We start from the raw sequence: 25,615 nt of genomic DNA, 5'->3' as shown, positions 1-25,615 counted from the left end.
AACTTGGCTGTCAGGTTGCAACAGTCCAGGCTGAGCAGGGCTTCACTATGAAGCAAATCCCAGGCTTTGTGAGCAAACCATTTTATGAATGGGCTGTAGAAGAAACACACAGAACACGGCGATTCTGAATGTAGGCAAAGCCTAGGGAACCAACCCTAGTTGTAAAGAACATCAATTTAGGTGGGAATGATGAAGGTTCGCTTATGATATTTCTTCACATTCTTTCTCAATGGCCTGTGCTCGCTTTCCTAATGGCTTGTGATGAATGTAACCCACCCAAACCTCATTGATTCACTTGAGAGCCGTGATTGTACAAATATTTATTTTTGTTATTCGAAGCTATCTTTTTTGACCTATCATATTGCAATCCAAACCAAGGCAGCTCTGTGCAATTATTTCTCCTGGATCCGTTTCCTTATGACCTCATCTCCGCGGCCCAACGTGCAGGGGCTTAGGGAAGCAGAACATCTGGTTTTGCTGATCAAACAGGAGTCAGCCCTTCACTAGATGAAGAGTGTGACAAATTCTTACCCTGAGCATATTCAGCCAGACACACTGCTTATGTGTGCCTGAGTATGTCATTGTCTGGTCAAGAAGCCAACCATCCAGAAAGCCACCAATTAGGGCTGTTTATCAAGCAAATCCAGTTATATAATCAAATATGCAGCGCTAGTTACTATTGAAATTGTTTGCTTGCTGCGCTCTGCCCTTCAATCCACTGTTTATGTGAAGCCATTTAGGAAGCTTTGAAATTATGGCATGATTTCATGCACTTAATGTGGTTCTGCATGAAGTGGCCTTGCAAGAACAGTAATTTGTAAACTGCACTCCTGTACCAATATGCGTTGAGGAAAATGGCTGCCATCCTAAATCTGGGAGGAATCCCAATGAATGCAATAGACTTCTGAGTGGGCAAGTTTAGGATTGTGCCGCAAATAAAGCAAATCAATTAAACAGGCAAAGTCCAAAGTATCTTTGCACACATTCTTGCCCTGCCCACACTTCTTGTCAATCAGCCTGCCCTGGGGCAGAATTATTGCAGTGGGTGTGATTTGTCATTCACAGTCACCTGATGCAAAGATGTAGCAGGGCTTCTTGCTGCTCTGGGCTAGCCTTCATCCAACAGACACTGTTAACAAGAGTTATTGTGAAAACCCCTAAATGCCTCCATTTTAGCAATGGTTTCAGTGCAAACAGCTTCATGCCCATGGATCACCCATCACCCATCATTCATGCCCACCACCCATCAGCTGATTGGCAGTAGAAGCATGCCTTGCACCAGCAAGGTGTGTTGTTGCCACACCAGGTAAAGGTAAAAGACCCCTGGATGGTTAAGTCCAGTCAAAGGTGACTATGGGGTTGCGGCACTCATTTCACTTTCAGGCTGAGGGAGCCGGTGTTTGTCCACAGACAGTTTTCTGGGTCATGTGGCCAGCTTGACTAAACCGCCACTGGCACACAGAGGACCGTGATGAGTGCCAGAATGCACGGAAACACCATTTACCTTCCCCCTGGAGCGGTACCTATTTATCTACTTGCACTTTGACGTGCTTTCGAACTGCTAGGTTGGCAGGAGCTGGGACAGAGCAACGGGAGCTCACCCTGTCGCGGGGATTCAAACCGCCGACCTTCCCATCAGCAAGCCCAAGAGGCTCAGTGGTTTAAACCACAGCGCCACCTGCGTCCCATGTTGCCACATCAGCAGATGATCCACACCATCATATAGGTAAAGTGTGGGTCAGGTGGGCATGGTTTTTGAGGAACAGCTCACATGCCATATGACCTGAATATGACCTGTGGGCCAGAAACCCCTCTCCACCCTAATGCCTATGTTTGAAACACAGAGACATGAAGGCAGCAGTGGAGGTCCTCTGATTAGCCCTTCCTGAATTTGCCAGGGACTGAACCCAGTATCTTTTGCACACTAAGCATATGCACAAAGGGAAGAAAAGTATCTCAGCTATTAGAAGACACAGAGCCTATAATGATAAGGTAGCACCGTGACAATGATATGCAGTGATATTTAGGTCAGACCGATGGTTTATGCATCAGCCACCATTTCAAAATGAAATTTTAATCTACCTTTGCCCAATTCAGGAAGAAGGCAGGGACCATAACAGCACGGATCCACTCAAGTATTCTGTTAAATTTGGAGTACATTATTTATCTTTCCATTTTGACAGAAGCATCAGATCTCTGTGCTGTAACACCATGCAGTTAATCCCAGAATGGATTTGAGGTCCTGGTGATCAAGAACAGCAGCAGAGCAGATGCTCAGCGAAAGGGCTTTGCATGCCGACTGTTCCAGGTTCAGTCTCTGGCAGCTCTTGCTGATAAGGTTCTGGAAATAAGTAATCGTAAGAGCTCCTACCAGACAGAGTAGATGACACTATGCCAGACAAATAGTCTGACCCTTATAAAATATGAAAATTTGAATTCTGAGGTTGCGTTGAAACTTGCCCATTGTTCCTTTGGCTCTCGTATGAATCAGCGAGGCCACAGAATGTAGGTGTCATCAGGCAGAAAGTAATGTATTGCTCATGAGGACAATCTTACATCAAGAGTACTGAAGAACAGAGAGGGAGATTAACAACCGCAATGTGCACCTCGTACGGAGCATCACGTCACGTGGCTCTGGGCTTACGATGGAATTCAAAACAATCAATATGCAGGTAAGTTTCCCTTGTGTTTCCCTTTTTTTGCCCTGGTGCTTGAATCACACATGCAGATGTATATACATAGACTTCAGGTGTCTTTCTACTTGTGTTGTGCACAAGAGTAGAGCACAAAGAAAATGCATGAACCTAAATCTTATTCCCCCTCCTCATGACAAGCTGGGCTTAAGTGTGGACCACAAACTATAAGCCCACTCTGCTTCTTCTGGTTTTGGCGTGGTTAGATAAATGTCTAAATGCTCTTTGGAAGATGTACCTAAACGCTGAGTAATTTCACACATCTGACGTGACCACCTGAGGGAAAGAACAGGCAGTGGGTCATATGGAACCAGGAAAGGTTGTGACTAGACTCTTCTAAAAAACCAATAACGCATTTTTACCCCCAGTTCTCATTTCACACTGGCAGGATGTGCACAGAGAAGTGTATAACAAGACAAAGCCATGCCTTCTCCAGCTATCCACACATCCTATGTCTCATACAAAGACTCCTTCAAAACAATGAGACCTGACTTTCTCTGCAGTAGTTTGCTCAAGAAGTATTAATAAGTGCCTTCATTACAAAGGTCAACTACTCTAGTTTTAAAGAACCAGCTGAGTCAATAGTCCTCATTTTCTTTACTTATTCCTACAGTTTTCTCACTCTCAAAAGTCTCTTAATCAAATCACACATCATGCCTGCAAAGAGGGAACAGGGCACACACAGCAGACCCATGCAGTCAACCAAAACATTTCATTGCTTTTTGGGTGTAGAGGTACACCCCCCCCCCCCAGTTTTAATCATAAAGTTACCCTTTAAATATTTTAAAATAAAGAAATAAGTTTAATTACTTATTATTTCATATACCACAATGCAAAAATGGCAATTTATAAGTAAAAAAACCCAATTGCACATTAAAAGATTAATGTCCATAATTAACAGCTCCTCATTTGCACAGCAGTGATACATACCAAAATTGTTAAAATAAAGCCTTAAAATATGAATCTTCCATCAAATGAGCCGGCAGGCATTTATCTACTCACTGGAGATGAGGGAGTTTTATTATTGGCAGCTGATTACAATGTGGTTAGTGGGAAAGATAGATCTGGGCTCTCTCACACTAGAAAGTGATGGTTACAATATAGCTAAGATTGGGGTGTCTCACTGAACCACAACTCACATCATCCCCAGCCAGGGGCCATGTTTGCTGGGCACGATGGGATTTGTAGTTCGGCAACACCTGAAGGGCTCCGCACCCCTGAGCTAAGAGGATGAAAACTTTGCCTTGGGTAACGTGGGCCATTGTGACATTGTTACAAATGTAACTCAAAATTATAAAACGAGGTGTCAGGCGTGAGGAATTCGCTTCCTCCCCCAATGGCACCAAGAAGCAGGGAAGAAACAAGAAAGTTCTTACTTATGATTTTATTCAGTCATCGCAGTGAAAGACAAAGAATCTAGCCATTCCCCAATTATGGCCTTGCTCACGCTGAGCTCCTCCCCTCTTCTTTTGAGGAACAGCACCTGCCTCGATGGCGTGAGTGCGTGGTCAATTGTCTTTGTGATCTTTGTTCTTGCACTCGTAATGAATGCACATTTTGGTGGTGGTTATGCTGCCCAGTTACATGTCAGATAACTGCTCTGCCTCCCTTCCTCCTTCTGCTAACACCTCATAATTTTGTTGTTTGCCTTTTTCTGAGCTGTTATCTTCCTTAAAGCCCTGCTGTTTGAAGAAGAAGAAGAGTTTGGATTTGATATCCCGCCTTTCACTCCCTTTAAGGAGTCTCAAAGCGGCTAACATTCTCCTTTCCCTTCCTCCCCCACAACAAACACTCTGTGAGGTGAGTGGGGCTGAGAGACTTCAGAGAAGCGTGACTGGCCCAAGGTCACCCAGCAGCTGCATGTGGAGGGGCAGAGACGCAAACCCGGTTCCCCAGATTACGAGACTACCGCTCTTAACCACTACACCACACTGGCTCTCTTTACTGCTGTAATTTGAGAATGCATTCCTTTTCTCTGGGAGCTACAGGGGAAGCGGGTGGGGGCGACCTCCGCCATTCCTTCTCCCCTTCAGTCCAGTCCCTGACACGAGATTCAAGTATGTCTTATGAAACTGACTGCAGCAGAGGTTTCTCAGACTTTCTTCTCCACAGATCACTTACATTGCTAGGGATCTTGGTGGACCACTTAAAAACTACAAATCAAAACACACAGAATTTTGAGGGAATGGGCAACATTACTGCCCCAAAAAGTACCCTATGATGAAAACCATGCGCCAAAGGTCTGAGCCTCATTAGCCTGTTTGATAATACAGCCTTTGTCAAAAGGGCTTCAATCTCCATTGTCAGAAAAAGCAAATCAAGCACAGGGTAGGAATAAGGAGAGAAATTTGGTTCAATTTGCATTTATGAAGCCGTGGAATTGGAATTCACTAACAGATTATGCACCATGAACTTGACCTGGGTCAAATTCAGTTCTGCAACATGGGCTTCAGAATCCTGGGAGGGGAAATGAATGTTCATTAGGTGTTCCCTTCAACCACAGAACTTCTTAATCTGCTCTTTACCAGTGGCTGCTGGTCACTCACTAAATCTTGTACTACTTTGTTTTGCATGGACAGGTGGAGACCCCCCAAACCCCAGGCGACCCCCGGGAGGAATAATGACACCTGACAATGTGTTATGGGATTAAAATTGGCCACAACTTTATTAAATTATCAGATGTAGGAAGACCTTGGCTGAGGCATTGGGCATTTATCCCTCCCAGTTCCCAGCCGGAGATCTGGAGAACATCAGGGTTATCCAAAGTGTGTGGGGATTGGGTTGACTCTGGAGAATGTCTGTTCAAGCAGAGAGCACACACCCATTTCGCCGCGTCATAGGGGAGAGCACTGACAACCCATTGATGTATGGATGGACATAAGCTGAACTCAGAGGTGATGGGGCTTGAGAGTCAGAATCGGAGAGACAGTGCCCCGCTTGGACTGAAGAAGGGAAGATGGGCAGATTTCCCTATGGAGGGAGGCACTGAGGGAGAGATTGGAAATGCGGAGCTCTTTAGCCTCAAAGGGCCTTTGGAGTGTGTCCTGGAACATCTTTTGGATTACAGCTTCGAATATGGAGTATGGGCAAACTTGTTGAGATGGAATCAAGGAGCTGCTAAGAAGGAAGCCCTTTGGGACTTAATTTTTGGCATCAAAAGAAATCTGCAGACAGGACAGGGAGAAGAGTTAAGAGCCTCGGATAGAAGAGCACCAGGTTGATGGACTATATGGAACTGATAGAAAAGACTGACAAAATCCGAGACCAGGGAGAAGAGACGGTGGAAGAAGATTGGAAATTTTTAAAATTTTATTCAGAGTAATATAGCATAATTAAGGAATGCTGGGAAATGGTGGAATGAAATTATATGACTTTAGTAGAAATATGATAAGGATTTAAGTATAGATAAATTTTAAGATTTTGATGGTAAGATAAGGATAAAATCAATTAAGATAATTAAACGATAGAAAGCAGTGAAAGATGGAAAGGATTTGCTGATTTAATTATTAACTGGAATACAAAAATGGGAGGTGGGAGGTCGAGGAAATAAGTTATTGAAAGATAAAGATATGAAAAATGGATGTGTTTTTAAATGTTTTTGCTTTTTCTTGTTGTGTGGATGTATTGCTTTTTTTCTTTTATTTTTGATGTATTATCTTTTAATTTCTTTATTTTTTTTTATATACTGTCTTTTTCTTTTTTTCCTGTAACTATAAAACCTTTAATAATTTTTTTTTTTAAAAAAAGACAACCCATTGGTGTATGGCCAGTGCCTCTCCTCAAAACAACCCCTTTAACGGGTAACCCTGGGATCTCCGCGGGGGGGGGGGCATGAGTCACCACTTCACCCCCCCCCCAATCGAGGGAAGATAGACTAAAGGATTCTGCTCAAGGCCTACAAACCACCAAAGTTGTGACATTTTGCTATGGGGAAGGCAAAACCTGCCAATGCAGGAGATTTCCTTCCCGGTCCCCCCCGCTCCGGAGACTACTAGACCCCCAGCAAGGTAGCTGGCTTCGCTGCCCCCTGAGCTGGATATCTATAGGTTCCCACCTAGCCTCGTCAATTAGCCAATCGTGGTGGGGGGGGCATTGCCAAGGGAGTCGGCCAGGTAGAGTTAGGACTGCCCCCCCACACAACAGGTAAGTTACACCCTTTATTGTGCGTGTGGGTGGTCTTAACTCTACCTGGCCAACTCCCTTGACAATGCCCCCCCCCGCCAGGATTGGCTAATTGACGAGGCTAGGTGGGAACCTATAGGTATCCAGCTTGGGGGGCAGCGAAGCCAGCTATCTTGCTGGGGGTCTAGTAGTCTCTGGAGGGGGGGGGGCTGTGCGTGACTACGCAAAAGCCGCCCCGCAGCTAATGCGGGGAGCGGTCATTATCCTGTATTATTTAACCACTTTATCTCATCAGTTAAACAAAACCAACAACCCTTCTCTCATTACACCAATTTAGGTAAATACTTCATGCCTTGGTTGAAGTCTGGCTCATATAAACTCACGCCACAGAACATTTGTTCATCTTTGAAGGTGCCACAGGACTTGGAAACGGCTCTCCTTTTCTTTCAGTTGGTGGATTCCTGCAAGCGTTTTATAACTTACCGTGAGGTGAAACCCATTTTTCAATACTTTTGTCACATGGCATCACGGTTGACTAATATCACTAATCCTATATAACAGATGTCTTATTAATATAACAATATCCATTTATCCACATTTCCTTTACTTGTCAGATGTGCGGAGCGGGGAGCCACAACATAAATTTTGGTTATGGAGACAATTAATAAAAAGCATTTCAACTTGTCAGTTTTAAATGCCTGGTGTGTGTTTTGTTTTTAATAAAAAAAACACAACCCCAATACATGCATGTCCAAGGACATCCCATAGGCCACATTTAGATCTTGTGACAGCTGTACAAGTTTATATCCCGGTTCCCTTGTGAAAGTTGTTGCTCTTTGCCTGGGTGCCTATAACTACTGAAAGAATTAAGGGAATCTATTTGCAGGCTGCATGAGAAGGACAGAGAGCAGAAACAACGAACTGAAAGTCTGTGAATTCAAACAATGCACTGGAGCTCAACAGATAATAAATGGCAGGTAAAATCTCCATTCATGCACAGAGCAGTTGGAAATGCTGGGCTCAGGTATATTTACACCCTAATCCTAACCTTGTTTGTGTCACAGTGTGACGCGGCAGCTAAAAAAGCCAATGCAATTCTGGGCTGCATCAATAGGAGTATAGCGTCTAGATCAAGGGAAGTAATAGTGCCACTGTCTTCTGCTCTGGTCAGACCTCACCTGGAGTACTGTGTCCAGTTCTGGGCACCACAGTTCAAGAAGGACACTGAGAAACTGGAACTTGTCCAGAGGAGGGCAACCAAAATGGTCAAAGGCCTGGAAACGATGCCTTATGAGGAACGGCTAAGGGAGCTGGGCATGTTTAGCCTGGAGAAGAGGAGGTTAAGGGGTGATATGATACCCATGTTCAAATATATAAAAGGATGTCACATAGAGGAGGGAGAAAGGTTGTTTTCTGCTGCTCCAGAGAAGCGGACAGAGAAGCGGAGCAATGGATCCAAACGACAAGAAAGAAGATTCCACCTAAACATTAGGAAGAACCTCCTGACAGTAAGAGCTGTTTGACAGTGGAATTTGCTGCCGAGGAGTGTGGTGGAGTCTCCTTCTTTGGAGGTCTTTAAGCAGAGGCTTGACAACCATATGTCAGGAGTGCTCTGATGGTGTTTCCTGCTTGGCAGGGGGTTGGACTCGATGGCCCTTGTGGTCTCTTCCAACTCTATGATTCTATGATTCTATTCTATGAAATCTGCAACCTTGGCATTATCAGCACTGGAGCTCAACAGATAATAAATGGCAGGTAAAATCTCCATTCATGCACAGAGCAGTTGGAAATGCTGGGCTCAGGTAGATTTACACCCTAATCCTAACCTTGTTTGTGTCACATTAAGAGCTAAAACAGGTGAGCAGAAGCCCCTTATTGTTTCATGGCAGCGGAAAAATCAAATACAAAACAAACGAGTCAGAGAAAGGGTTCTAGATGAGCATGCATCCCAGAATGCTATTTTGGGGGAAGGGGGAGGATCAAAATGTTTGTGCACTTCTTTTCATCATGCCTGCTCAAACTCATCCACTACAGCTCTAAGGCTTTAGTCCTAAGGACAGTTACTTATGTGTAAGCTCCTCTGAAATCAATGAGATTTACTGTGCATTCCTAACCACGGCCACTCAAAATCAAGTCCTATTGAATTCCTTGTGGCTTACTGCCTACTGATATCAGTGGGATGCACTTTCAAGTCTACATAGGGAGAATTGCAGCTTTAGCATTCTGTTTGTTTTTTTAAAAAAAACAAATGAAGAAAAAGCCTAGTTGCTTGAAAGGTGGGATCAAACATCTCAGTACAATCCAGACAGAATTAACAACCACAGCAATCAGAACAACCATTGCCTCCTGTGGAGCACTTTTGAGTGTTCAAAATGCTTCACGGACTGAGTTTGCTGTAATCCTTACACAACAGCTACATAGGTTAGTGAGCATAACTCCCATGTATGTACTGGGGAATGAGGCTGTGTGCCTGAGTTCATGGAGGAGGTGAAATTTGAACTGCTGTCTTCCCGATTCTGAGCTCAGCCTCTTAACTGCAGCACTACATCCCTCCTCATTTTATGCATTTTTCATTTTAATTGATTGATTGATGAGGAAATACATGGAAGCTCACAAAACAGCTAACAGAACCAAGAATGAGAAACAGGCCTGCAAGAATTCACTGAGTAATTAATTACAGAGCATTTAGTCAATGCTGAAGCGGAACAAACCATTGGCAGCCTTTTCAACTGGATGCATTATTTATTTCTAAAATCATTTAGAGGCTGCCTCTAGGGGACGTAACCCACCCAAGGCAACTCACAATATCATAGAAGTAGAATGACTACAAATAATTAAAAACAAAAAAACACTAATCAGTCAATCTGACGTTTTGTTTGGCTGCCACCTTTCCAAAGTTAAAACCATGCTCAGGCAGCTTACAACATATAAGAGATTACAAACATAAAAAGTAGTCATAAACAATAAAATCATCAAAAAGTGCACAACCAAATCGAAAAATTTCCACGTAAACTAACAAAAGTGATAAAGTGAACAGGTAGCACCCTAACATAACAACTAACATTGTTAGATAGATTGTAAAAGAGCTCTCTGCGGGTGGGAACTTATTTAAGAAACGGCAATACAAGAAAAGGTGTGTGTGTTTGAAATGGGTGGGTGGTGGGGAGGCAGATTCTGGTTATTTGTTACTGTCGATATAGTTCATCTGAACTGGGTTGGAAGTAGAGGGACTATTTAGCTACGTACAGTGGTGCCCCGCAAGACGAATGCCTCGGAAGACGAATGCCTCGGAAGACGAAAGAGTTTTTCGTTTTCTGAGCTGCTTCGCAAGACGGATTTCCCTATGGGCTTGCTTCGCAAGACGAAACGTCTTGCGCCCTTTTTTTTTTAAACCGCCAATGCATTCCTATGGGAAACCGTCAATACACATTGGTGCTTCTCAAGACGAAAAAACTCGTAGAACGAAAAAACTCGCAGAACGAATTAATTCCGTCTTGCGGGGCACCACTGTATCTAGGCTCTTGGCTCTTGATAGATGTATCTTGAAGCAACAACAAAGTTTATTGATGGGACCACACACACACACACACACACACACTGATATACATATCGGCAAAACAAAAAATGCAGCCTAAGAATAAAAATATACAAAGTGCATTGCTGTACTAGGGTGATTGTGAACATTCCCTCACAAAACCAATATATATCCATTGACATGTATGATCTTGCTTCCCTATAGCCTGTTTGACAAACAAGACTAACGTAACAGCTCCAACTGGCAGGCCTTAATTTGAGAATGCAAGGTATATTACTGCTATAGCGAGAACATTTACTCAGGCTGAGCACGCATAAACATGGATGTCATTCCTATAGTAATGTCTCTGACTGAAACCACACTTTCAAAACAAGTGTAACATTTGATGAAAAATATATGTGATTTGTATACAGTATTTTTACACCAATGTAAATATCGCTCACGAATTCTGCTCCAAGCAATTAGGAGGAGATTTTCAATATCCTAGGAAACAGCAGATCCTATTCAATCCACCCAAATCTTTCCCTAGGAAATCATTCAGCAATACTTTTTTTCTGTTGGGAATTATGGCTAGAATTTATATGTACACACTCTTTGATTGATAGTTTATAATAAAATGCAAACTATTCTGGCAAACATTCTGATATGTTTGGATAAAAACTGTAAATGGAAAGGACAGTCTTTGTAACTGCATATATTTTCTAAGCTTCTTTGCTGTGTCTGTAGGGATGTCAGTTGATGTTTACCCCTAAGCTGGTAGGCTCTCTCTGCTGCAGCTGAAAGTTCATGCAATAAAAATATATTAAATCAAATCTAATGCTGCTTTCTGAACATTATATCCTTTTCTATTTTCTTATTGGGAGAGTATGAATGATAAAGGTAAAGGTACCCCTGCCAGGGGTACAGGCCAGTCTTGCCAGACTCTAGGGTTGTGCGCCCATCTCACTCAAGAGGCCAGTGCTGTCCGGAGACACTTCCGGGTCATGTGGCCAGCGTGACATCACTGCTCTGGCGAGCCGGAGCCGCACACGGAAACGCCGTTTACCTTCCCGCTAGTAAGCGGTCCCTATTTATCTACTTGCACCCGAGAGTGCTTTCAAACTGCTAGGTTGGCAGGCGCTGGGACTGAACAACGGGAGCGCACCCGCCGCGGGGATTCGAACCGCCGACCTTTTGATCGGCAAGCCCTAGGCGCTGAGGCTTTTACCCACAGCGCCACCCGCGTCCCTCATGTAAGAATCATGGTGGTCTTGTGATCATCACACTTGGCTCTGGAATTAGAATGGCAGCTCAGAGGGCCAATAGGTCTGGCTGTCTTGGTCTTCACAACTAGCTTTCCTTCTCCACAGACACATTCTGACCAGAATGCAGGTCTCCTGAGTAATAATGGTCTTTATCTCTCTTTGGGACCACGTTGGCTGTCATAGTATGTATCACTTTCAACGAAGAAGAAGAAGAAAAAGAAGAAGAGTTTGGATTTGATATCCCGCTTTATCACTACCCTAAGGAGTCTCAAAGCGGCTAACATTCTCCTTTCCCTTCCTCCCCTACAACAAACACTCTGTGAGGTGAGTGGGGCTGAGAGACTTCAAAGAAGTGTGACTTGCCCAAGGTTACCAAGCAGCTGCATGTGGAGGAGCGGGGAATCGAACCCAGTTCACCAGATTACAAGTCCACTGCTCTGAAACACTACACCACACTGGCTCTCTTTGTCAATGAAGCAATTCAATGAAGCTGGGAGCTTAGGAGCTGTAGACCTTTCAAGGCTCATGGCCTTGTCTTCCTCTCCTTCCAAGCAGCTTCACCTACAACTAGGTGGCTGAAGCTCCTGTCTAGCTCTGAAGCTCCTGTCTAGCTCACCATCTGTGGTTCTGCAGCCTTCGGGGAAAGGGGGATTTCCGAGAGCTGATAAAGAATCCATGCAGCTGGTGTGGGGACCTTCAGTCCCCAGACAGCAGCCACAGAGACCTGAAGGAAGACTATACAAAGTTTCCCCACCCCCATACTCACAGAGGACTTCTTTGGGCTAATTGTGCAGCGTGTTTCTTACCTCTGACTGATGGCCAACTCGGATAAAGGCACAGACGGGATCAAAAGCTCCTGTCCCACAGGCCAGCAGGTGTGTTCGGTTGAATCGGTGCAGGGCACGGATGTAATTTGCGCACTCTTCCTAAGAGGAGAGATAAGAACTGCAATTAAGTAGGCCTCGTTTAAAAGCAATTCTTCTGTCTCTTGAGGTGACATCATGAAGACTGCACTTTGAACAAATTCCCTCTATCCATCTGGCATACGGATGAGCTTTCCAACTCTAAATGGAAGTTCCCTTTCCACAGAGGAGAAGGGTGAAATAAGTGAGAGTTGTCAGGCCTCCAGAGCCTCAGACTCAGGGAATCCGGAAGAGGAGCCTGCGAGAGGAGGGGGACGGCAAAATTGGGAGATGATGGAGGCAGGGAGGAACATCTGGCGCATCAGAGGCAGAGTCTGATGGACGTGAGAGAAGAAGTAATAGCAAGGAATCTCATTCCTTTCAACAAGCCAAGCAGAAAAGGGGCCTAGGCCTTCTTTCCGTATTCTAATGCTTCTTGGAACCCCGAGAACGAAGGTGACAACACATGACTATACTCAGTCCTACTCAAAAGCATGTCCCTTTGGGGCTTACTTCTAGAATAATAATAATAATAATAAATTTTATTTATATCCCGCCCTCCCCAGCCGAAGCCGGGCTCAGGGCGGCTAACAACACTAAAATAGTGCAACATTATAAAAAATTAATTAAAAGCAAATTCAAAATTGATGGCAACCATAAACTAAAGTTTTGTAAAGATTGCCAAAGGAGGGAGTCAGGCTGCACCCTGACCAAAGGCCTGGTGGAACAGCTCTGTCTTGCAGGCCCTGCGGAAAGATGTCAAGTCCCGCAGGGCCCTTGTCTCTTGTGACAGAGCGTTCCACCAGGTTGGAGCCGCAGCTGAAAAAGCCCTGGCTCTAGTTGAGGCCAGCCTAGCCTCTCTGTGGCCTGGGACCTTCAAGATGTTTTTATTTGAAGACCGTAAGTTCCTCTGTGGGGCATACCAGGAGAGGCGGTCCCATAGGTACGCGGGTCCTAGGCCGTATAGGGCTTTGAAGGTTAAAACCAGCGACCAGAGCCATCTCGGTCCCATGACCAGCGCGGAAGCCGGACTGGAATGGATCCAGATAATTGTGTATAAGATCACAGTCTAAACCCCCCAAGCATCAGGCCAAACCTTGAGGCCTAGCAACTCTTAAATGGGACATGGTGCCGCTGCAAAAATCCCCCTTTCTAATTTTAGTATATGTGCTGCCGAAGCGAGCACCAAAAATCCCCCTTTCTAACCTACCGTAAGGGGTCTCATTTCTCTTTGCAGAGGTGTTGTAGCCGGCTAGGTATCTGACTGCCCCTAGGTTTTGCAGTTCCAAGCAGAATCCCAAACCAAGTCCTGGTGGGAGAGTCCTGAAAGCTGAGCTATGTTTGGCTTGGCATTTCACAAGTTGTCCAGGGCTGCTATCAAAGGGTGCAGTAGTGCTAAATCACTACTAAACAAGTGATTTAGAAAAGCGTGAAAACTTCTGCTAAATATTCTATTGCTCAGGATTGAAGCAAGTTATAAGCAAGGTGCATCAAAATCAACATGTTTTGAGTGATGCATTTTGAAAGAATTTTGAAGGGGATGTTTCAGGAATGATTTAAATTATTATTTTTCTGAAACAGATATGAGATAAAAAGCTTAGGAAGTCAAAAGGAGAAGTTATTTTAAATGGTAGAGAGAAAGTGACTTCAGTATTTAATATTTTTATAACCTATCCATGGTAACATCTTACGCTCTTGAAAACTATAACCTTAAAGATGGTTTCATGTGCAGCCTTCTGAACTGTGAAGTTCAGATGGGCCTTAGTGTCAAATTAAAATAACAGAAGAACTCTTTACATACACCTAGGAGACTCCCTCAGTCAGTGCTATAACCTTTAAGGAATATCCTGTTACACCTGATCTGATCAGCTGGTACACCAGGTATCAAAGAGCTGTCCCAGGTGAGGTGCTGGCTGCTGATCTCTTGTACCCACCAGGGCTGCTAGAACAATGTGGCCTATGTTGCAGCTGGTCAGCCTTTTTTATAACATGCTGATAACAGGAATACACCTGTGTGCCTCTCCTGCATCTAAGGTGGTCAATTCAGGGCTTAAGCCTCATTTCTATTATCTCGGAGGCAAGGAATAACATATAAGAGCCAGAATGAAGGGAGGGTCAAGCGCTCTCTCTCCCTCCCCCCTCCAACATTTCTCCGATGAAAATAAGGACATCCCATTCCATAATGATAATATTACTATTTATACCCCACACATCTTACTGGGTTGCCCAGTGGCTTCCAACATACATAAAACATAATTAAACATTTTAAAAAAACCCTTCCCTATTCAGGATTGCCTTCAGGCAGCTCAGGGGTCACCATACCCTCCAACATTTCTTCAATGAAGATAGGGACGTCCTTCGGAAAAGCGGGACATTCAGAGATCAAATCAGAAACAGGAACGACATCTCTAAATCAGGGACACCCCTGGAAAACAGGGGCACTTGGAGGGTCTGCAACTGGGGGCCGTGCCCTCATGTTCATGAGCGGATGCTAAAGGAGGCAAACATCATCAACCCTGTTTGAGTGCCATGTAAGATGCATGCGGGAGAGAGGGGTCTTGCATACAGAGGGGTTCCCGGCTCTGATACTCCCCTCCCTTCAGTAAATAGGAATATTCCAGTTAATACATACAGCATATCTTCCTTTGATTGTGCATTCCTCCACCTGCAGGGATGTAGTAGGCCAATGAATCTGTAATAAAATGAGTTATTTAATAATCTGGATAAAGGATCTGTAATTCTCATCTTTCCTTGTCTGGAGCAAGCTCAACAACAACAACAAATCTTTATTATAGTCGTAGACCATCATAAGGAGGGAGGGCTACAATCATTTAAAATCTTTTTTTAAAAAAGTTTGTTTTTTAAAAAAACTAAACTAAACTAAAAGGAGTTGAAACAGAATATATACATAAGAATCCAAAAGAGGCTAAGAAAGTCTATAAAAAAGGGTTAGGAACATCAGACAAGGCTGAAAGAGCGCTAAAGGATAGTATATATAAGACCACAGCTATCAGTCTACAGAGCACTCCAGTACGAGTGCTCATCACATCCAGCCTGTGGCACAGGTTATCATCTGACAAATATTGAATGCTGCTGTGCAGAATCTGGCAACATTGTATGCTGTATTGGTACAGTGGTGGCCCGCAAGACGAATGCCTCGCAAGACGGAAAACCCGCTAGACGAAAGGGGTTTTCCATCTGCAGAGGTGCTTTGCAAGACGAATTTCCCTATGGGCTTGCTTCGCAAGACGAAAAATGACGAAAAAATTTGAATTTTTTTTCCGCTCCAAAACCCCTTATTTTGAATCGCTAAGCTGCTAAAAGCATTTTAGCAGCAAAACCGCTAATCCCTTAAGCCTTAAAAAGCTGTTTTTAGCCCTTAAAGTGCCAATAGGGCTAATAGCGCTACTCCATCAATGGGCTTGCTTCGCAAGACGAAAAAAACGCAAGACGAAAAGACCTGCGGAACGGATTCTTTTCGTCTTGCGAGGCACCACTGTATCTGAATTGGTATCTGATTGGTATCTGAAACCAGCAGGGAGGTATAGAATCGTCCTGTGAGCCCTGGGAACTTATGCAGTGATGGTAAAATGAGGCTATAATTCTCAGTTTATACTAATCCAACCTTTTGCTCATCTTTCCTTGTATGGAGCAGCCTCTGTTCTCGACTGAACAGAATGAAAGTGAAAATTTATCAGAAGAAACTGAGGTTATGTGAGAGGCAGTACAAATTCAGACATTTACAGAAGTTCAGGGATACTTGAGGCAGAAAAGATTTTGGATGGGTTGGCCTACTCGATAGGCAAAATGAAGCTTTAAAAAATGATTAAGGTTTTTCAAAATGCAATAAAAAACAAACTAATCTAAGCCCAAAAATAATTAAAAAGCAAAAAAAAAAAAAAGAAAAAAGAAAAAGGAGGAGGAGACAGGACAGGTCTTCTCTCACAAGTATATCTCAACTTTTGCCCCAAACAGAAAAAGGTGAGTCCTATCAGCAGGTAACAAAGAGATACGAAACAGAGAAATATAAGAAGAAAAAAGAAATAGGAATAGATGGAAAGAAATAAAAATACACAGAACTTCCAGCTATCTGTCTTTCAGTTGTATATATGTACAGGATTTCTTCAAAATATTTAAAATGTTCACTCCAAAATAATATCCAGTTGTTCTTCCTTCTGCTAGATGTTGTTTCCCCCATCTTCAATTTCTGAGGGGGAGGGCGTTATCTTGCCAGCTGGTATTTTTTATTGTTTTTATGATACGTAAGCCTCCTCAAAAATGGTTTTTGATGGGGTGGGAATCAATATATCATGTAAATAAACACATAAACAGATAAATAATTTAGCCTCCATACAATTGTCCAATAAGTCAATTCATTCCGCAAGTGGCAGTATGAGCCAGGGCATTCCCAATGAACAGCCAAAATCCAAACCATTATCCATTTCCGACTGAGTTTTAAAAATGTTTATGTTTGAAAAGCAGGATGAAGTTCAAGAACGTGGAAACTTGCAACTTCTCAGCAGCAGATTATGGAGCCAACTAAAGGGTATGACCATGGATAAAGCCATCTTTCACCCGAAGAAAGTAACTTGGCCAACATCCTTTTTGCACATATGCACAGACAGCACATGAGTGGACTTATAGCCTTTGCACAATGCATTGCCTTTCCTTGATTGCAAGTGTTTAATTGCTGAATATTTTCCACACAGATAATGTAAGCTATGTTTGCACAGTACATAAAGCCAAAAACTAATTGATTGTAAATGGTGGCCTTTAGCCCTCCATGTGTGATTTTCCTAGGTATTATATACTGTTGGAGAATTCCTCATGATGACTACATCCTTAACTTGGTATTGGGTGCTTGCCAAGATGACAACCTTTTGGCAAACTGGCAATCCCTATCGCTCAGTGATTACTCCAGAGCATTTGAGCAGGAATGATATTATACTAGCGCACATTTTGTTGGCCTTTGTGTGTGACTTTTTTTGTTCAAACAGAGTTATTCAATAACTGTCATGACCATGAGTCAGCGTCTGAAGCATTTTGTAAATTTCAACACGAGCAATTTTTCTTTATCCATCACATTTATTTCACCTTTGAAATACACAAAGCATGCAAGGAATTTATGCTGGAGGGGGGAAGCTGAAACAATAGCAGGAAGTAGCTTTGAAACATGTCTTCTGTTAGACCAGGCATAGGCAACCTTGACCCTCCAGATGTTTTGGGACTACAACTCCCATGATCCCTAGCTAACAGGACCAGTGGTCAGGGGTGATGGGAATTGTAGTCCCAAAACATCTGGAGGGCCGAGGTTGCCTATGCCTATGTTAGACCATACACTGGAGATCAGTACTAGAAATGAGTGACCTAAAATTATCCCACTTATTTTTTTTAAGGTGTACACTACTGACAGAGGTGTGGTGGCTATGCAGCGTATTGAATAATTATCTGTGTTTATTCAGTGCCATAAATCACTGGCCCTTGGGGAATGGCTCCATTCCCCTGGGGCCTGGAGAAGCTAAGAATTGCAGAGAATTTGGTGGACAAGGCCTTTTGTGGATGGGACAGCTGTGTCCTGCTCTTTGGGGGACTTTTCCCCTGCCGTCATAGAGAATGGGGTTCTTGGATAAGGATGATCCCCACAAGTTGGGGGATGAGCAGTTATCCTCTTGGGTCAAAGACAGACCTCTAGAGGTGGGAGCATTTTGGTAGGGGGCAATTCGAAAGTTAGGGACGTAGTTGGGTGTGTGATGGGCAGGCAGACCATATGATCACTTACCTGTCTGGCACAAAGATTGTGGATGTATCTAGAAAGTATGGTGAATAGTGTTGGGGAGGAGTGAGTGGCCATGGTGCGTGTTGGCACCAATGACATGAGAAAATGTAGTCAGGCATGCTATGATTTAAGAAAGAACGTAATGAAGATGCAGTATAGATGGTACCTGACCCCAGTCAGATTGGCCAAAATGTATAAAAACGGTACTGATGTTTTCTGGAGATGCAATAATGGGGCAGGCACCTTCTTACACATATGGTGGGAGTGCAAAGAGATAGTAGGATTTTGGGATAATATTTATAACAAACTGAAAAAGATGTTTAGATTTTCATTTGAAAAAAAGCCGGAATCCTTTCTTTTGGGGATCATGACAGAAGAAATTTAAAACAAAACAAAACAGTCAGACCAATAAATATCCCAAAATATAAATATCCTACAGTTTTTCCTGATTTCCTTAAGAATGGATAGGTTTGATCTTCTTGCAGTCCATGGGACTCTCAAGAGTCTCCTCCAGCACCAGAATTCAAAAGCATCAATTCTTCAGCGATCAGCCTTCTTTATGGTCCAGCTCTCACTTCCATACATCACCACTGGGAAAACCATGGCTTTAACTATATGGACCTTTGTTGGCAAGGTGATGTCTCTGCTTTTTAAGATGCTGTCTAGGTTTGCCATCGCCTTTCTCCCAAGGAGCAGGCGTCTTTTAATTTCGTGACTGCTGTCACCATCTGCAGTGATCATGGAGCCCAAGAAATTAAAATCTCTCACTGCCTCCATTTCTTCCCCTTCTATTTGCCAGGAGGTGATGGGCCCAGTGGCCATGATCTTCGGTTTTTTGATGTTGAGCTTCAGCCCATAATTTGCGCTCTCCTCTGTCACCCTCATTAATAGGTTAATAGTAAGTTCTTTAATTCCTCCTCACTTTCTGCCATCAAGGTTGTGTCGTCTGCATATCTGAGGTTGTTGATATTTCTTCCAGTGATGTTAATTCCAGCTTGGGATTCATCCAGCCCAGCCTTTCACATGATGAATTCTGCATATAAGTTAAATAAGCAGGGAGACAATATACAGCCTTGTCGTACTCCTTTCCCAATTTTGAACCAGTCAGTTGTTCCATATCCAGTTCTAACTGTAGCATCTTGTCCCACATAGAGATTTCTCAGGAGACAGATGAGGTGATCAGGCACTCCCATTTCTTTAAGAACTTGCCATAGTTTGCTGTGATCGACACAGAAAATCTACTTAATTTATTTTAAATGTGTTTCTTGAACTAAGTGACCTTTGGGGACCCGAAGAAATAGCCATAAAGTAAAGAGTCCAGAGAGAGTGACCACCTTACATTCTTTGCCAATTAAGTTATTTTCAAGTTATGGCCTCATAAAAATCCAAGTGCATTTTACATCCACCCAAGTTTTTATTGCTTCATCCTTGGAGATTCCTAAACCATTCCTTCTTGCTGAAATTTCTAAGATATCATTCAATTGTTTAATGAGAGAGCGAACACATCTGTGATGAACATGTTTCCTTTCTGTTGTTGAAAAATATTTGTTAATCAGACTCATCCATCAGGTTGAAGCCAAGCCGGTTAAATAAAACCTCGGTTCATAGCCACTCTTGGAGAGCACAGCACAGCAATCTGACCGAATACAATACAATCCCTTTTCATGGGACCGAAGATAAAAAGAGATTTATTAAGACTGTGCACCATTACAGTAATTAAAGTATTTCTGTTAGTTCTGCTGACTTTAGTCTTTAGAGGGGGAAAGTAGACAGGATTATTTACATTATTATTCCTCACTATATCAGATTGTAATTGTGGGTTACATCCAAAACTATTTCTACTCAGAGTAGACACACTGGAATTAATGACCATTATTTACTTGGGTCCATTAATTTCAACAGGTCAACTCTGTGTGTAATTTAGTTGGAGTCAACCCATTGTTCCCACTCTTCTGCCTTTAATAATAAGAAAACAAATCATGGCAGAAACATTACAATGAATAAGCTGGGCCCCACTTCCCAAAATTGACTATTTTCCTGGAAAATAGTCACAGAAATGCCATGCAATTTTTCTGCTGAAGACTGGGACTGAACATTTTAGGAGGACTCCAACTCAGCCCTAATTTTTTAATCTTAGTACTTCTTTCTTTCTGTAATTGGGAATGAAAGAGAAAATATAGAAAATGGCATTTCCTTCTAATAACGAGTAATAGTTTTTGTTCATGAAACTGCAAGTTGTTTGACACACAAAAAACGCAGCTGTGGTGAATTTGCTGCAAACTGAAAAGCAGCTATTTGGATGGGTTTAATCAAGATTTCAGTTAAGAGGCTGATGACCAATCAACTACATGTTCGTTAATCGGAACACAACCCCTAGTTGGAATCTGACAGCGTTAAGGTAGAATTATTTGTTGTTTAGTTGTTTAGTCGTGTGACCCCATGGACCAGAGCACACCAGGCACTCCTGTCTTCCACTGCCTCCTGCAGTTTGCTCAAACTCATGCTGGTAGCTTCGAGAACACTGTCCCACCATCTCATCCTCTGTCGTCCCCTTCTCCTTGTGCCCTCCATCTTTCCCAACATCAGGGTCTTTTTCCAGGGAGTCTTCTCTTCTCATGAGGTGGCCAAAGTATTGGAGCCTCAGCTTCACGATCTGTCCTTCCAGTGAGCACTCAGGGCTGATTTCCCTAAGAATGGATAGGTTGGATCTTCTTGCAGTCCATGGGACTCTCAAGAGTCTCCTCCAGCACCAGAATTCAAAAGCATCAATTCTTCAGCGATCAGCCTTCTTTATTATGTAGAATTATTATTAAATGTAGAATTATTACATGCAAACATTTCATGTATATATACTGTAAACTGCTCTGTGATTATCCTATGCTATAGGTCTCAGGTCTGTTGACACATTGCTCATTCATAATATGACCTTTTTTCTTTCTTTTGCACATTGGATAACTCAGGAGAGAAATTTAAAAAGAGATGAATAAGGAATGCAACACCTCTGCCCCACCCTATCAATTGCTAATGTTTAAATAATTATTTAGGGGACAAGGGCTCAGCAAGAAAGATCTGGCTATGTTTAGAGTGATGCCGCATAGAGAAATGTTCCTTTGGAATGCAGATAGAGATAATTGATAAGAATAATGATCTGTTGTGAACTTGACAGAAGTGTACAATAGATGAGCCTTCCTGCTTTGGCTCATCTTCCTTTTTCTTTTTCTTTTTCTTTCTATTTTTCTTTTTTATTTTCTTTTATCTTTTCCTTAGTTGCTTATGTTCTGTGTCATGTACTTTGATATTTTTTGTAGTTTTTAAAGTTTTTTCTCTCATTACTATTAAGGAATTTTCCTTTGCAATTTTGGTTGTCTATATTTATATGTACCTGTTTAAAGCAAAATCAAAGTTAAAAAAAAACAACTGCTAATGGTCTGCTTGCTTCCACTGTGGTTCATGTGTGCATTTGTAAATAAAACATTTTTTAAGATACTGTAAGACTCCAGTTGTCTCTCATCCCAAGGAAACTAAAACTTGCAATGCTGCTTCTCGACAGCATAATAATATAGACTATTTTCCTCTACACATCTCCCTCCTTTCACATTTTTTTTGCATAGTGTTTCACAAATACTTATTGTTGATTTGGCTGTCTTGCACTGAAGCCTCCAGGCAAAACAATGAGCTATGCAGGAAGTGAAGCAATAGTTATGAATCTGAAGAATCTGTTCAAATGGAATAAATATTCCTCCTGCAAACAGACACTGAATATTCAATGTGTCATTTTATAGGATATAGACTTGGTCTTAATAGCTGAAAAACACATTACTTTCTAAATGCCTTTGCATCCTCTTGCAATCCAGGATCCGTATGCTATCAATGGACATAATCAGATGGAAATAATAGCTTGCCTTACAGTAAATCTTCCCTATTCTTGTCTGGAGGATTTCTGATGGTACTTCTTATAGAGATTGCTTTCCTACTGAGATAAACGTATATGGACACCTCTTGAGGGTTTGCGGCACCTGCTTATCACCCTGAAATTATATACCATGGTAATCAGATAAAGCTGCTTCTTTAGATGTGCTGTAAATGCTTTGAATTGATGCAGATGAAAGTGGTCAGGCTTTAAAAAAGGATAATTCACAAAATAGGTGGATTCCCCACTCCTGGCATGTAAGTGGTATAACATTTGTCATTTCCCAAGCTGAGCTAAAAGTCACAGGCCAGAGATGGCAGTAGAGCTTCTGAAGTCTCCAACAAGCTGGAAGGATGCCCATCCAATTTTCAAGTGGTGGTAGAAAGGTGAAAGATGTCAAATGAAAGCAAAACCTCAGATCTAACATCTTTGAGGTTTCATGTCAAATGGCATGTAACTTTTGTTATTTTTGTTACATCTCTACCAATCTCTAGGTAAGGTAAAGGGACCCCTGACCATTAGATCCAGTCGTGACTGACTCTGGGGTTGCGGCGCTCATCTCGCTTTATTGGCCGAGGGAGCCGGCATACAGCTTCCGGGTCATGTGGCCAGCATGACTAAGCCGCTTCTGGCGAACCAGAGCAGCGCACAGAAACACCGTTTACCTTCCCGCTGAAGTGGTACCTATTTATCTACTTGCACTTTGACGTGCTTTTGAACTGCTAGGTTGGCAGGAGCAGGGACTGAGCAACAGGAGCTCACCCCGTCGTGGGGATTCTAACTGCTGACCTTCTGATTGGCAAGTCCTAGGCTTTGTGGTTTGACCCACAGCGCCACCCGCGTCCCACTCTCTACCTACAGCACAAAGCAATCCTTCCTTCCTTAAGCTTGCACAAGCATTTGTGGTTTAGCATGTTCTCCTTCAGGGAGAGCACGTGTTGCGGTGGGGTCTACTGAGCCACCCCTCTGTTACCAGGCAGGGTCTCTAAAGATGGCCTGGGGCAGTGATTGGTTCACTGGGTTGCTGGGGTAAAAGTTATGTTGCAATTTTGGTGGGAGGGGTAAAAGGTTTAAATACTCTGCACGCAGCCTTGTGCTTTCTCTTTTGCTGCATGCAACGGATCACCCGCCCACCCGCCCTAGAGTAAGGGGTTGTTGCGTTGACCTTGCTATGCCTGTCATGGGGTCATCTGCCTTTGAGCAGGGGCCTGGTAGGAATTTTTCCACCTGGCAAATTGGCTGGCTGGGTGGTTTTTGCCTACTGCGTAGTAAATCGTCACAACTTGTAAGGTTGTGGTTAGGCATTGGTTATAAATCTGGTGGAGGAGGGGTTAGGATAGGCTGTGCCTGCCCCTCCATGGTTGCTGCGGAAAGGGAATTCCGTTAAAGGAATCCTGGGGCTTGCCATCTTTTCGTCCAATCCCTGGAATGGGACTAGGGCCGGCAAGCCTTCGGGGAGCAGGCGGGTGAGAGTTGAGGGTCTGTGTCTCAGCTCCAATGCCTCCCCGACTTGCTTTCCCCCGCACTGTCTTTCGGTGGTGCCCGGAAGTCAGTTCTGTCCCCAGGCGGGGGGACAGATAGTCTTATCCCATGCCTAAACAACCACTCACAGTTTGTATTTGAATAAAGTTGTGGCCAAAATCATGCCAAAAATCTTAAACAAAAATTACGTGTCTGTTGTGAGTTATTTGGGGGGTGGATTGGGGACCTCGACACGCAAAAAACGCAGACAGGTCATTCTTTCGCTTAGTTTGGATTGAAGCTGGCTTGGGGCGGATATGTATCAAAACACGGCAGGATAAATACAGGATAGATACGGATAGTGGCCGACATCATACATAACTGCTTTATAAATCCGCAGTGGGAGCCACGGATGCAGAGCGAATGGGAGCATGTACACACCTGAATTTAGTGGCAACTTTATCTACTAAGAGACAGAGCAACGGAGAGGCAAGAGATTGCACAAATGAACCCACGAGAAACTGTGCACTCAAAGTAAATGCAAGAAGTGAATGCCAAAAAAAGAGAAAAATTATGTACAATCCCTTTCAATTACACCAGTTATGTGTTACATTCAAGGTGAGATCTCAGCACATGAGGAAATTAATAATAATAATAATAATAATAATAATAATAATAATAATAATTTTACTTATACCCCACCCTTCCCCATTCAAAAACCGGGCTCAGGGTGGCTAACAACAAATTTAAAACACTTAATTATAAAAGCAGCATAAAATACGGTATAGAAACATGAATAACAATAAAAATCAAAAATCAGTTAGTTAATCCCCAGGGCTAGCTGGCTGAATTCGTCCTACTTGGGCCAGCGAGGAGGCCATGGGAGAATTAGCTGTGGGATCTCAGAGTGGGTGATCTTCATAAAAAGGGGAGGGGGAGGGAAGAGAAGGAAAATAAAAAATCAGGCTGAATTCAAATTAAAGGCCAGGTTGAATAGCTCTGTCTTACAGGCCCGGCGGAAGGAGGTTAAATCCTGAAGGGCCCTAGTCTCATGGGACAGAGCATTCCACCAGGTCGGAGCCATCACTGAAAAGGCCCTGGTGGAGGATAGTCTGACTTCCTTAGGGCCTGGGACCTCTAAACTATGGTTATTCATGGACCTTAAGGTCCTCTGCGGGGCAGACCAGGAGAGGCTGTCCCATAGATACCAGGGCCCTAAGCCACAAAGGGCTTTAAAGGTCAATTAACCAGCATAAGGCCTCATTGAAGTGGACATTTTGGAACGAGCTTGCTCAAATGGTGCTCCCAGAGTATTGTGAGAGAGAGAAAGAAAGAAAGAAAGAAAGAAAGAAAGAAAGAAAGAAAGAAAGCGAGCCCCACATTATAAAGAATGTCTTGCTATTACTGTAGCATATATAGTTACTGTACCTCTCTGTAATTTTCACTGACTCGGTCTAAGCTGAGAGAATATACCAGGTTCTTTCCTCCCACAAAGAGCCGGTCTTGATACTCATCCAGAAGCATTACATGAAGGCCGAGGTATCCAGATGGACTGTGGAAGACTGATGTTCTGTTCAAATCCCAGAGCTCTGAAACACAACCAAAGTGTACATTATAAGTGCTGAAAAGCCTTACACTCATATTCCCTTGGGTAATCAGGAAAATGGTTCCAGGACAGTTAGATCTTCCCAAGCTTTTAACTTTATGGAATACCTGGGTTTTCATTTTTGAATTCCCTTAACCTTAAAGGAAGAGCTTAAAGGTGGAGAGCTTTCCAATTCAATATTGCTTCTCAATACATCAGTCGTTCACTCACACAATAAGGAGAGTCTTCCTTTTTCAATAAAGATATCTTTAGAAAAAATCAGAAAGGTTAGATTAAATCAATTGAAAGTCCTCTTTCATCCTTCTACTTGCCAGAGCTCTACAGCTGTATTGTCCTGACATAAATCGTCTAATGCCTAACAAGCTT

At 43.0% G+C, this 25,615-nt stretch overlaps 1 protein-coding gene across 2 annotated transcripts in view; it reads right to left on the bottom strand.

Annotated features, from left to right (window-relative positions):
- The window catches only part of SEMA3E (semaphorin 3E), a 171,249-nt gene that overhangs the window by 52,548 nt on the left and 93,086 nt on the right, over nt 1-25,615 (bottom strand). For both annotated transcript variants that reach the window (XM_083440749.1, XM_083440750.1), the window contains exons 2-4: nt 25,072-25,232; nt 15,129-15,188; nt 12,401-12,520 (exon numbers count right to left, since the gene is read on the bottom strand). In XM_083440749.1, coding sequence (XP_083296875.1) covers nt 12,401-12,520; nt 15,129-15,188; nt 25,072-25,232 — 341 coding nt within the window. The remainder of the gene's footprint in view (nt 1-12,400; nt 12,521-15,128; nt 15,189-25,071; nt 25,233-25,615) is intronic.

This window comes from Podarcis tiliguerta (genome assembly GCF_965153285.1).
Source record: "Podarcis tiliguerta genome assembly, chromosome: 5".
Taxonomy (NCBI): Eukaryota; Metazoa; Chordata; class Lepidosauria; order Squamata; family Lacertidae; genus Podarcis; species Podarcis tiliguerta.
Note: the sequence above shows the minus strand (reverse complement) of the source record. Positions and strands in the feature narration are given on the sequence as shown.